The 14103-nt window shown below is 42.2% G+C and overlaps 1 protein-coding gene across 3 annotated transcripts in view; it reads left to right on the plus strand.

The window, feature by feature from the left end:
- LOC126183905 (AMP deaminase 2) overlaps positions 1–14103 on the plus strand; it is a 450522-nt gene that overhangs the window by 152220 nt on the left and 284199 nt on the right. The window contains exon 1 of one of the 3 annotated variants that reach the window (XM_049926265.1): positions 5458–5534. The exons of the other annotated variants lie outside the window; for them this stretch is intronic. Within the exon in view, the coding sequence (XP_049782222.1) occupies positions 5498–5534 (37 nt within the window). The 5' untranslated portion in view covers positions 5458–5497. Of the gene's footprint in view, positions 1–5457; positions 5535–14103 lie in introns of those variants that run through there. 3 annotated transcript variants of the gene reach the window in all.

Consider the following 14103-nt stretch of genomic DNA (forward strand, 5'->3'; position numbering starts at 1 on the left):
AGAGAGTCTCTTTGCCTCGAATGTCGTTACACTATACGTTATAGGCACTAGATGAAAGACGTGCTCCCTTCCTGTTGCCAAGGCGACAGCCAGCTGAGATAACAATCCATCACACGTAACAGGAATTTCTGGAAAAATGTTCCGAGAATTAATTGTTCCTCACAAGCATATGTGAAGAGAACCGCATGTTAACTAAAAAATCAACGTGACATTCCACCGAGCGAGGTGGCGCAGTTGTTAGCACACTGGACTCGCATTCGGGAGGACGACGGTTTAATCCCGCGTCCGGCCATCCTGATTTAGGTTTTCCGTGATTTCCCTAAATCGATCCAGGCAAATGCCGGGATGGTACCTTTGAAAGGGCACGGCCGACATCCTTCCCTAATCCGATGAGACCGATGACCTCGCTGTTTGGTCTCTTCCCCCAAACAACAACAACAACAACAACAACAACAACGTGACATTCCAAGATGTTTTCTCCCTTCGCTTTACTTTACGCCGTTAGAGATCAGTGCGGCGGGTTGCGGGTGTACCTGGGGTATCAGATAAATAGGGGTACCATACAGAGTCCAGTAAATATATCCGAAGTGCCACATTCTCGTGTTAACAAGATTATTGACAACATTAGTCACTATGGGTGTCATACATTTCGTGAGCCTGCCTCCATTGATATAAACCTGAGTCCGTTGATATAAGCCTGAAGTATTTGGCAACAGTATTAACTAGTACGTCTTAAGCGGTTAAGTGTATTGCACTGTCCGTATTGTGTTGTACGTACAGTAAACAGTGTTGTAAAACTACATTACCAACTCTTAGAAATGTTCTGTTTTCTTATCTACATCATTGCTGCCTCTGGAATGTCGTTTTAATACAATTTATTGCTCTCTTTTTGTAAATGGCATAGTGTAAGATCTGGATTAGACAACGAATACTGCATAAAATTTCTGTGCGTCTAACACATACGGGTTTCTTTTAACATGCAGTAAACAGCACCCGTCCGATAGCATTCTATTCCGTTTGTTCTGAATACCTTGAAACAGTTTTTGCAGCTTCTCATCGCACTGTGTGTTCTCACCGTAAAAATTCGAAGGGAAGTGGTACTTTTCTTTATATTCTTCTTTTGAATGAAATTTTATTTCCCTTTATTTTACTTCACATGTGAAAGGTCGTTTATTCGACTCGGCGATATTTAGCTCATGTTTAGCTGTAATATTCGTCTATAAATTCGAAGCAAGTTCTGCTAAAGTAGAAAAAAAATCACGCTCTCAGCCATGTTTGCTTTCCGGATTACATGTGCTTTTGTGATCAGCTCGTATAGTTCTGTAACATTATTTAATATAAATTTAACACAATACCGACTGTGCAATACACTGACCAGCGTAAGATGTAATATTGTATCAAATACTTTTCATGTTCATGTCGATGGAATTTAGGAATGCGCTGTTAATGGGAAGCTGGGTATAATTTAATATTTGGAAACACCCACTGCTATGATCATCTCAGTTACAAATAATGAGAGCATCCTTCAAACACCGGCACTTTAAGAGTAATATGAAAAAATTAGCGTGAGACAAAAACTAAGTTACGGCTCTTAAAAGCCATGGGCCTGAATCATGGAAAACAGTAATGCGCGCCCCTGAAAAACAGTGTGTTAAAATTCTCAATAAGTAAACCTTTGTTTTCCCAAACAGAAACGGTATAGAGCAGAAATTAAGTTTTATTGTCGTAACATGACTATTTACGACGCATCACAGTAAGACTGGCAAACAGATTTTTCGTACATTTTACGAGACAGTCGCTATATTAGACAACGAAATTCGTCCATTAGCAAACCTCAGTGAACACAGGGTCTCTGTTGCTCAAGTAGGGCAGATGTTAGAATATAACACGCAGGAAACTGAACCGACTAATGAAGTTAACGTTAACAATAAGAATGACAGCCGAAAAGATGAAACTGCCGAACCTGTTCATCGCAAAAATGAAATACGAGGGAATATTGCAAGTCTTAAGTACTATTAACCGTCGGTATATAGAAGAGGAGCTTGTGGCACAACTTGACTAGAAGAAGGGATCGGTTGGTAGGACATGTTCTGAGACATCGAGGGATCCCCAATTTAGTATTGGAGGGCAGCGTGGAGAGTAAAAATCGCAGAGGGAGACCAAGAGATTAATACACTAAGCGGATTCAGAAGGATGTAGGCTGCAGTAGGTACTGGGAGATGAAGAAGCCTTCACAGGATAGAGTAGTATGGAGAGCTGCATCAAACCAGTCTCAGGACTGAAGACAACAACAACAACACATAACCAGGTGGGCCAGGAAAGAGGAAGCGAATAAAAGAAAACAGAGGCGCATCATGGAAGTCGATATGTGAATTAATGTACTAGGTAAAGCAGGGCGACAAGCAACGTCCAGTGGCTTGAAGGAATCCATTCACTTTGCTCGTGCTGACATTTCTTTGTACGTGGCGGAAATAGCTACCACCAGCATGAAATGTATTATTTGTAAGTATAACTATTTTACACCTGTGATTTTTTACATAGTCACAGATCGATTTATCTCTTAACATGTAAAAAATAAGGTTCGCAACAGCAGATAGTATCCAGAAAGTGACTATTGTTAACCAACCGACTCTGCGCATATGAAGGGCGGTGCACGTAATAGTGCGAATAGATTTCAACTGCTCGCAGTATTAGAAAACAATAGATGTTGCCTGGCTTCTAGTTTTTCTTCTCCGTCTTGGGTTTCACCACTCTGTGGCTCCATTAGCTAATGTCTTAAACGTGAATGCATTCTTACTGAAGAGAGACTGGCAAGTTTAATGGAATGATTAACTGATGTAATTTCTTCTGTGTTCGTGGTCATGTAGTGGGAGAAAATAGCTTAGACTCCAACGTGAAAACATTTACAAATCTCCTATGCTTCGACTGAAACGTAACTGTCACTCAATGAAATATTGATATCACGCAGTTTCGAAGCTCCTAGCAACACAAAAACAATGGTGGACTAATGACAATACTAAGATTTAACTTCAATATGTGTCGAATTTAGTGTGCAGATGCAGCGCATCAGATTCGTGACTTTAAGGTAAATTATGCAGGTTGGTAGGATCATATTTCGTAAATCAGAGTTTTTGTTTTTCGTTCTAGGGAGCTATCTGTAGGACTAAGTTCGTTGTCTGTGAATAAAGCACGTGTCTAAAGTTATGGAGCATTAGCCACAAATGTCTGGTGAAATATAAGATGTTTTGTTTATTATGTCAGCACGGTAAATTTGATCATGACTAATTTCAACGTAGAATTGCGTAGATACCCCCCCCCCCTCCCTCGCACACGCACACGTGCGCGCGCACGGTACGCGCGCCTCTTCTGGTTAGTTTAATGCAGCTGCTCGGCCGTATACACTAAAGTCCTTAGCGAAGGATTGGATCAGTGAAACCTTACGCTCCAAGCAGAGCGCCGGTCACGCCAGATACATTTCTAGGGCAGCACGATGCAGCCTTCTAATTTGGGAACGTGAATTTTCTCGTTCGGACATGAGTGAATACCGTAAGACGACTGAAACGCAAAAAGTTCTAAATTGTTTCACCGGGAGAACTAACTATCCCAGTTTGCCAAACAATTTTCTTTCCATGTACTTAAGACTAGTCGAACCACTAAAGGGAACACAGTGATCGCCTTGCAAATTTTCTTATTGTGTCAGTTTTCCAGCCTCAAGTCACTATCATAACCGGTTTCTACTTCTTAGACACTTATAAACTTATCATTACATAATCTGAATACTTTATATAGTAACTTTTCATAGAAAATGTCGACATCGCTTTCTTCACGTTTTGTGTTTACCACGGGGCAGATTGTGACCGAAAGAGTAAACAGTCGTAATTGACCTTTTAGATAGGTTTGAAATTATTGTCTGTGTGTTAGGACCCGGAAAGACTGTTCGTCTTGGTTAGAAAAGCCATTTATTGGGTTTCAATGCGTAATATTATTCGTTCCACATGTGCGTATAAGCGCGCCATTGTGCACGAGTGTGTGTGTGTGTGTGTGTGTGTGTGTGAGAGAGAGAGAGAGAGAGAGAGAGAGAGAGAGAGAGAGAGAGAGAGAGAGAGAGGGGGGGGGGGGCAGCGTGGGGAGGGGGGAGCGAGAGTTAAGCTTTTTCGAAACTAACAATGTCCAGAGTGTAGCGAATAAAGTTTTGAAGTCTTTATGGATTGATCAGGGTTGGAGCATCACGAGAAGAAACAAAGTATGAAACGGACTTAATTAAGCGGCACATTACGGTTTGTTAGCGAAAAGACTGGAAGTCACTTCCGAGTTTGTGATGTTACCCGCTACTCATTGACGGGCCCATCCTTGAAGTAAAAGCGCGCTTCTGGAGTTGCAGCTCGATATCATCTGTGAATCATGATATGCATATTCCGACCCGCAGACAGATGCTTCACTGCGGAGAACAGGTCTCCAGATGACGAGAAAGATTACACAGGCGATAAGAAACGTTATGATTTCACAAGAGGATTATTTAGCCCAAATGGAGCAATAGTCATTTACTGGTAGCAAACATGAGAGAATGTCTGATTACTGATGTTGAAATTCATTAAGTTCAAGCACATGTAACAATGAAATATTCCGCTAAGAAACAGGGAAGGAAACGTCCTGCGTTGAAATCTAAGCTATTATGAGTGGGAGAAAGGGAAGCTGGAAAGAAGAGTCTCCGGAAGTGCGTCAACTATAGACGGAGGATAGCAGGAAAATGCGTTATCTTGAGTCGCATAGTCTGCATGAGGTATCTGAACATTATCACCGGTAAGCGAATCTACATTTCCCAGGTATTGCTCGTATGTTCGCCCACAAGATGCAAAGATCTGCATTTGAGTTTTGCTCGAGTGCACAATTGTAAACTGTCAGGGAAAAATAAGTTTCATCACACTCTCTTATTGCAGAGAATAAGTTCCAGTGTTGAAAGATAATTCCATTTTGCTCCAGGAAAAGCATAAAATCCACATTTATCGTGGATTACGCTGTTTTCGATGCAACAATGATGATGAATACTTTAGTGCAAAATCTGTTAAGCCCAATATCCCAGTGAGATGGGACTCAATCAAGAGGACTTAAGAATTGTCGAAGCAGAAGAAGTACTTGTTTTTCTTAAAAAGGGCAATACTGTCACAACAGAAAGCACCTCTGTGTTTGTGCGTGATTGGATAGTGTGGAAGCGTAACCACCAACCGAGGGCGAGAGAGCATATATTTATAGCTCATGAAGAGCAATTAATCCGTCACCCCTGCATCAGGGTCCTGCCACCGTACTAATGAGGCAGAACAGCGTGCGGAGTCAGTGGCCAGGCGGCGAGGCGCGATAAGCTCGCGACGTGGTTGCCACGTGACCACGACTGGGGCGCCCATTGGCTCCAGCGCGGGCGCGGGGGAGGGGAGGATTCGCGCTGGGTCTTGACAGAGGTGCGGCGCGCCAGGCGCTCAGTCTGGTCTGATGCTCCGCCAGCATGGACACGGATTTCCGGTACCTGGCGCAGTGGCGTGGTGAGTGTGGCGGCGTGACCGCCGTAACGTGCGGGTGCGTTCACTTACGATCGCGTACACGTGATATGTTCTAAAACGCGACTTCGGCGCTTCGTGGCAATGACGGGAACAAAGCACAACTACATGTATCCCAAGCGAATTGCTGTACAGTGGTTTGTGTATAACACTAATAACATACCAGTGTTGCGTATTTACAGATAAAGGCATTGTCTTCTTTTTCCTTCAGTTGTGTATTATTGAGGTTGCTGTACGATGTCTGTAACCCCCCGCCGGGTATTTGGACCGTTACTTAGCTTTTAGCTGTGATGTTACATCTGGGTGGATGTCAAACAGCCCACTCGACCCTTTGTGATAAAAAGAGAATCAATAAACGATAAAGTGTGAGTGTACTTTCAATCTGGCTCGTGCTCATGCCCTATTGCATCGTCTAGTTTATACTGAAACCCGTGCTTCGCGATTTCGCTGATATGGAGCACTTCTGCTTTCGCTGAAAATATTACAAATACTGCGCTCAAGGCGCCAGGGCGGATGATGAACAGTAGAGGTTACTGCGAGGAACGCGTCGATATGAGACAGACGTTATCCCTGAGTCAATGCGTCAGTTGTTATCTAGTACTTGCCCCCGTCTGACGAATGCCGCTTATCAGAATGATGGCAGCTTGGTTTATCGAGAAGCTTACTATTTACGTCATGTCTCGTGTTTGTGTCTTACTTAAAAGTAACAGAGACATTAATTGCTTGGACGCATATTGTAGCAAGGGCACTGATTAATTTTTTCACTCCGTAATGGCTTGGTGTATGTGAACTCTGTCTCAAGCACTATGTTAATTACTGTTAAATGAAGGAATACACGCAACACCACCTATAGTGAAAATACTCGACTAAACCCTAGTTACATATCAAAGGTTTGTTAGATATGCAAAATTAAAGTTTGTAAACAAAGCCGATAATTGAGAGCACTTGTATTTAAATTTTAGTGGAAGAGTCACAAGATGTGTAAAAGTCTGCCTTACAGGTGTCATCGCTATGAGTAGCGAGGCAGGTAACCATATGTCTGTTCTGTAACTGAACAATGAACAGTAGTGTTGTACGCCTAACTTATAAGCGAGTTCCAGGATCCTAGATAACATCTTCTAAACGTTTTCAGAAGTAGGCATCCCGGTTTACTTATCCAGTTTTTCGACTATATTGCTTTTCGAAGTAAATTCGCCTTCCTTTCGTGACTCTATAGCATGCGTGGAGTTAATAGATAGTTTCCTTTGATTTCTGAAACTAGTCTCATTACTATCGACTGCTGCTTAAATTTCTATTCCCAAATTCAGAAAGAGGCTGTGTTAAATTTCAATCTGCCTATCTTGCTGCAGTCGATGCTTACGGTTTCAACTAGATTTCGTCACATTCTGCGCAGCTGAACAATGATAGGCGGCATGAGATCATAACAGTAGCGGGCTGGGAAGTTGCAGCGCCCTCGCGAAGTAGCATGGGAGCACTCCCTGCTGGCGATTGAAGAAGGGGTCGGTGTCCAAGCACGTGCGCTGCTTGGCCGTGGCCCACCGTGTTCCCAACCGCAGACTAAGCAGGCAATTAAAAGCACAGCCGGTAAATCGCAGGCTCGTTGCGCAACCGATCACGTGACTCCCAAAAGCCGGCCCACGTAGGCGGCGGCCACAGCAGCTGTAGGGGAGTCCACATTGTTTACCTCTGCGTTCATTGATACCTGGAGCTGCGGTGCGCGCTTCTTTATCTGTCAGACTTCTCAGTTCAGAGCACACCTATGAAAACTGGCTGTTTCTAGATAGGCTCAGCATTGAGCAAACAATTTTTGTTTCGTTTTACCCAGACATGTTTGCTAAAGTTACAGCGTCATCAGTAGTAGTTTCTGTTTTCTTTCTGTTAAATAACAGGAAAATTGCTCTTTACTATCTCTGTATATAGACTTTCAGTTTTAAGAAAAGTATTAACAAATTTGAAATTGGACAGTTTTTTATATACTTTGTCAACGCATGCTGTTCCTTTTGTAGCCTTCTGTATTTTGCGTTACGTCTGTTTTGCTTTCGAAGTTTTACATCTACAACCATATAGAACGCACATACGAGGGTGGTGAGATAAGTCTGGTTAAAAAGCAAGACAAAATGTTTTTTTCCGGTAACAATCCACCATACTTCTCTACATAGTCCCCTTTGAGGTATCTACACTTGGTCCAGCAACCCTCCAGCTTTTTCATGCCATCGGAAAAATACGTTCTATCAGAATCTTCAAACTACTCGTTGACTGCAGTCATCACTTCCGCACGTAACGAAAATTTATTCCCAGCAGGGTCAAGTGAAGGAGCCAAGTCTGGTGGATAAGGTCGATGATGACCCAATTCATTCACAAATTCATTCATGCATGCACTTTTGCCATTGTTCTCGCTGGTGTATGGGATAGTGCATGGCCCTGGTGAAAGAGCCCTTCTTGCGTGCTAACCTTTGTGTTTTTTCAGCCAACACAAGTTCCAGTCAATCAGACAGTGAAGGACATTAGGGTCCTGTTATGTTTCTACCCTTTTCCAAGTAATCTAGGAGGATTATTCCTTGGGAACCCCCCACAAAAAAAGAAAAAAGATTGCCACCACCATACCAGATGACATAATTGTCTTTGCGTTCTTCGTTGCACATTCAGGAGGCTTTGTCCATTGTTTTCACTGCCATTTCGACTCTGGTTTGTAACGATGGATTCAGGTTTCATCAACAGTAACAAATCGATGCAACAATCTTGCGTATTGCGATTAAACATCGCCAGACATTGTGTTGAAATGTTGTGCCGGATGCGCTTTTGGTCGAATCGAGCAGTAGTGGCAGTCACCTCTCACACAGTTTCTTCATAGAAAATTCTGTGCACAGGCTATTATGCACTCTCTCCGGTGGTAGTCCTCCAGCCTCAGCGATGTTAGGAATTTTTATTCGGTGGTCTTGCATTACAATATCTTGGATTTTGCGAGTGGTTTCCTTTGTGGTAGCCTCAGTTGCACGTCCCGAGCGCGCTTCGTCTTCGGTGCTTGTCCGCCCACGTTTAAATTCATCAGTCCAAAAGTAAATGTTCTTCAGCGATGGTGCAGAATACCCGTGAAGTATATCCAGTTCTTTTTTCATTTGCTTGACAGTCAGCCCCCCTTCAAATGAAAATGTTTAGTACCAGCTCGAAACTTAGTTTCCTCTATTTTCAGTCGCAATTGACACTGATAATTTCAGACGACAGTTAATAATCAACTGTATGCTGTACATTGTTAAAATTCTTTATACGAACGTTGGAATAACCAGGCTTAGTAACCATGAAGGCGCAACAAACTGTTCCATTCTTTCATTGAAATTACCTAGACTTATCAAATTACCCTCGTGCGTGTGTAATATCTCAGCATTGCGTTGCAAAGCGACGTGAAATCCAACGGACATGCAAGGATTGTAGCAGGAAAGGCAAATGGTCGACTTCGATTCACTGGGAGAATTTCAGGGAAGTGTGATTCATCTGTGAAGGAGACGGCAAATAGGACGTTCGCGTCCCATTGTTGAGTACTGCTAGTGTGTGTGGAATTCGCATCAGGTCGGAATGGAGGAAGACATCTAAGCACTTCAGAGGCACGCTGCTAGATTGGTTGCCGGTGGGTTCTAACAACAAGCTAGTATTACGTAGATGGGATTCCCTGGAGGAGAGGCGAAGTTATTTTCGAGGAACACTATTGAGAAGTTTCAGAGAACCAGAATCTTAAGCTGATTGGATGGCGAGTCTACTGTCGCCAGCGCACATTTCGCGTAAGGATCACGAAGATAAGATTAAAGAGATTAGGGGTCGTACGTAGGCGCATAGATAGTCGGTCTTCCCTCCCTCTATTTGCGACTGCAACGGGAAAGGAAATCAGTAGCAGGGGTACAGGATACCCTCCGCCACGCACCGTGCTGTGATTTGCGGAGTATGAATGTAGATATACATATTTCGAGGAGATCTTAGAATCCGATCGTGCGATTAGCATGATGTAGAGCAGCTATACGAACTCGACGTCAGGTAAAGAGATGGCTTTGACATCGTGAGGGTCTTACGTTACGATTGTTAAAGCCCGCTACTGCCCATTTGCTGTCGGAAGCGCAGGGCAGTGACACGGCGCTAACGGCGCACGTAAGGTAAAGGTACTCTTGATGATGTTAGGACAGCAACCAGCCACAAATTTACTTTCAGTTCCTTTATTCAAAGGCTACCGTTACCGATTTCGAATCGCTGTGATTCATCCTCAGTAGAATCACAAAGATTCGAAACCGGTAACGGTAGTCTTTGAATAAAGGAACTGAAAGTAAATTTGTGGCTGGTTGCTGTCCTAACACCATCAACATTTGTCTTCAAACAACAGCCACGGTCTCCATCATATCATCATATGACAAAATTGCATAAAGGTAATCTTCCGTGCTCAGGCCTCAGACGAGGCAATCGCGCGCGACACTGGCCGGACCGTTTGTGTTATCCTCTGCCAGTGCCGTCATTGGACCCAGGACGGAGGGGCGTGTGGTCTGGCGAAGCCGGCTCCCGACTGCACAGAAATATATATTTCTTCAGAGTTTTTGATAGATATGCTGTGTTTAGCGAGTTCTCTGTGGGAAATTTGGAAAGTTCTGCAGAATTTCGCGATGAAAACAAGAGTGCTCGGTAAAATTTTAATCTTGTAAAACAATATTTGCAAATTTGCGAAAAAAATGACGATCAAAATTACGAATAGATCTAAAAAGAGTTCTACAGAAGCCCTGATGACTTTTTTTGAAGATAATAGTTTGAGATATTTGCAATAATGAAGGGACTCACTTTCATTACATAAAATAACAAATTCGCTTCAGAGTTCTGAGTACAGTTCCGGATAGCACCCAGATGGTTCCACTGAAAATTCCAACGACATTGTCGTGTTCAGACAGTATTTTGACATAATTGCGATAATGTGGAATCCACATTCACTACATAAAAAAAAATCGTATAACAGTTCTGATCACAGTTCTGGATACCACCCCAAGAGTTATATCGAGAGTGGGCAGTTAAACCCTTACTCGAACTCTAACAACGTTGTTCTCAGGTAGCAGGACGGTCCGATTCCCAGCTGGTTAACCATCTGCGCAGGATTACATAGTGTTTCGTTGTCGCTAGGCATTTAAACTAAAATAGTGGCAGAGGAAAATTGTGCAGCGTTTTATTGATCATGGTGAAGATGACTTCATTTGCAGTGTGAAGCGTTACAGAATCTGAAGCACTATGGAGATGCTTTGGCGAGAATTCTAGGTGCTCTTTTAGTTTACGTACTGAAAACAGCGAAAACAAAGACGATCATGACCACACACCATCTCCAGAATATTTATTAAACAGAAGAATATCATGGAACTCTGTTAAAAGAACAGGCGAAGATTTGGATGCATGTCTTTAAAGCTTATTCGTAAGGCAGCTGATAATAATGAGGTAACAAAGAACATGATGGCTATGAAGGATGTAGGAGTGTACCTTTTCAGATCTGAATTTTTTTAGAGGAGAGAAAATTTTTCTTTGTACTGTAATGCTCTTAGATGGTTGTTTAATTACTCGTATTTATAGATGCAACATTTATACAAAAATATGTAACTGTTTTCAAAATACACTTTGTACGCTTGGCTTCTTGTTATGGACTAGAGTAACCAGTTTTCAAATATTCACTGTTGTAATAAATAAACTGATCATTCAATAATTACTATGCAAAATAATAATATTAATCAGCTACACAGTGAAATATAACCTCCGTGTATTCTGGCGGTCACAAGCTGCTACGCACTGCTGCATTGAGTTGCTGATATTTTTATAATGAAGCCCAACAGTTGGCAGCTCTTATAATTTATAAAAAGATTGAACATTTACAAATGCGTACATGAAGTTTCCACCGGGGAAAAATATATCTGTTGCAACTAAGAGACAGTACTATTTAATGTATAGACTTGTAGCTCGTGAGTATGAAAGGGATACGCAACAATACTACCCACGCTTGTTTGAACAGTTTCGTAATACTAGTTCAGTCGGTGCTCTTGTGCTGATATCGGACTAGTGCAGCTGCTCGTATAACACTGGTAAAAAGGTAGAATCTATCAGCTTTGAAACGTCGTCTCGGCTTGAAAGAATTTAAAGTGATCGATGGCACTGGCGTTCTTTTCACTCCGTCTCATTCTACCTTCCAAAAACTGTCGGATGCCATGGCTGATACCGAATCAAAGATGTCGTCGAAACATGTTCGCACAACAGTTGAAAAAGATCGTCATTGTCCCCTTACCTTCGTTACAAACATCTTCATTTTGGAATGTTTCAGTGAAGAAAAAGACGTCGACGGCAAACAAGTGTCCTGGAGCGCTTTTCGTTCGTTGTTCAACAAGGACATAACAAGACAATTTGGCCATTTGCTGTCAGCAGAAAAATGGGCTACCGTAAAACCATCAAACAGGAAACTAGGAAACCCTTAAACATTGGAAATAGTGAAATGGACCGATTTGCTGGATGATAATTCTAGTGCGATTTTGTATATTTTATGTACTGAAAATCAGTCCCTAATTGCTACAGTTATCTCGTAAACTATTACCTCCACAAAAAAGGCATTAGGCTTTTCAGTAGAACTCTTGGGAAGCTGTTCAGAACTGTGATCACAACTTTTTGCACAATTTTTGCAGAACTGTGCAAATTTTGTATAGATCATTCGGGAACTATAGCTTATATATCAAAAACACCGAAAAGATGCACATTTCTCGAAAGTTGGGAGCCAACTTTGCCAGTAGTGAAAATGGGTCTCTCATTATTGCATTTATCTCATAAACTATCATCTGCGCAAAAATGTCATTAACGTTTTCTATAAAACTCTTGGGAGCTATTCAGAATGGTGATGGTAATTTTTTTACAAACTGGAAAATAATTTTTTTGCAAGATTAAAGGTTTCCGAAGTGTTATTTTTTTCGTGAAATTCAAATTACATTCAGAGAACAATAGAACTATAGCATATCCATAAATAACTCTGAAAAAATGTATGTTTCTCGAGAGTCGGTCGCCAACTCCACATGATAGGGGCAGGTTGTCAGCACACCGGTCTCTGGGCCGTAGTCGGGTTTCTTGACCTTGGAAGAGCCATTAATCGGTCGAGTAGCCGCCTAGTTGGCCTCACGAGGCTGAATGCACCCCGTAAAGTTCCTCGAAGTATCGGGTATCGAAACCGAGTCTCCCACATGGCAGTTAGCCGTGCTGACCACTTAGCTATGGGCGAAATGGGAGTAGAGAAGAGGAACTGGCGCTGATGTGATGATCAGAAATAGTACAACAGAGTCGTCTCAAACCCCTGCGCTGTGTCATGAAGTGAGGGTAAGTGGGACTGTCACTGGCGACAGGTTATTGTAACTAGCGGACCTCTTTAAAATAAGAGAACGGTATGTAGGCAACCGTTTTACTCAGTCATGTCTCTTTACTATAAACTCAGGTACAACACTGCACTCTACAGTAAAAGGTCACATACACGAGATAGCTACACAGAAGTCACACTAGCCAGTCTACTCTAAATGAAGAATACGCAACACTGATCATCGTGAGAAGCTAAAGCTTACACCTGATTGATACTGAATGAAGATGAGCTCTCGACTGCATGTATTTTGGCTGGGAGGGGATTAGCGGGGTGGTTACCAAACTTAGTTATTGAAGAACGCAGAAAAAGTTAGTTTATGTGGTAGTTGTTGCTTTTCTTGTTTTGAATTGTAGAGAGGCAGGATTTTCCATTTGTGTAGACTCTGACGAATCATGGAGTACATTCATGTAAATTCGTCCCGGAGCGGAAAATAGTTCATTCCGCAACATCTAAAGCGTAATGGACACTTGATGTGTCAACAATCATAATATTTTTTAATTCTTTTATTATTTTTAATACTGTCGGGGAAAGTTACCGCAGCATTCCATAGCACAACGTAACATCTTAATTACTGAGTCGCCTCAGATACGGTTGACAGCATGGCTTGTCAATAGATGACAAATGCAGATTGGCGTTTTGGTTCATCCCTACCGTCCAAAGTATTTATTGCACAAACATGACAACCCTTTCAAGTTCGTAAAAGTTTCTGCTAGTAGAAAAAAAAATATGCGTGAGAGACCAGAGCAAAACAAGGAAGTTGTGGGTAAATGAGGGTACGGGCGATTGTAAATTGTTGAACGTGGAGCATTCCAGAGGAAAGTAGATAGCTTACAGAGTAATATAAATGTCGAAACGACAATAATAAGAACATAAACAAGCGGGATGGTAGTTTAGTTATTGTTGGCGGATGAAGTCAGTATGGAAATTAGTCGTGCTCTGCTCTGACAGGTTGCGATCTGCAACGACATACACACATTAAAAAAAAATTTTGCATCACCTCGGTTCCGAGAGTTCCGGAACCTGTGCAGAAAATTGGAATAGAGATCAACATAAACATAATTTCTGCCCGTTTTATTGCTCATGAAAACCATACATAGCATGTTGTACGACCATATAGTGAGACTTTCAGAGGTGGTGGTCCAGATTGCTGTACACACCGGTACC

Source organism: Schistocerca cancellata, chromosome 1 (genome assembly GCF_023864275.1).
Source record: "Schistocerca cancellata isolate TAMUIC-IGC-003103 chromosome 1, iqSchCanc2.1, whole genome shotgun sequence".
Lineage (NCBI taxonomy): Eukaryota > Metazoa > Arthropoda > Insecta > Orthoptera > Acrididae > Schistocerca > Schistocerca cancellata.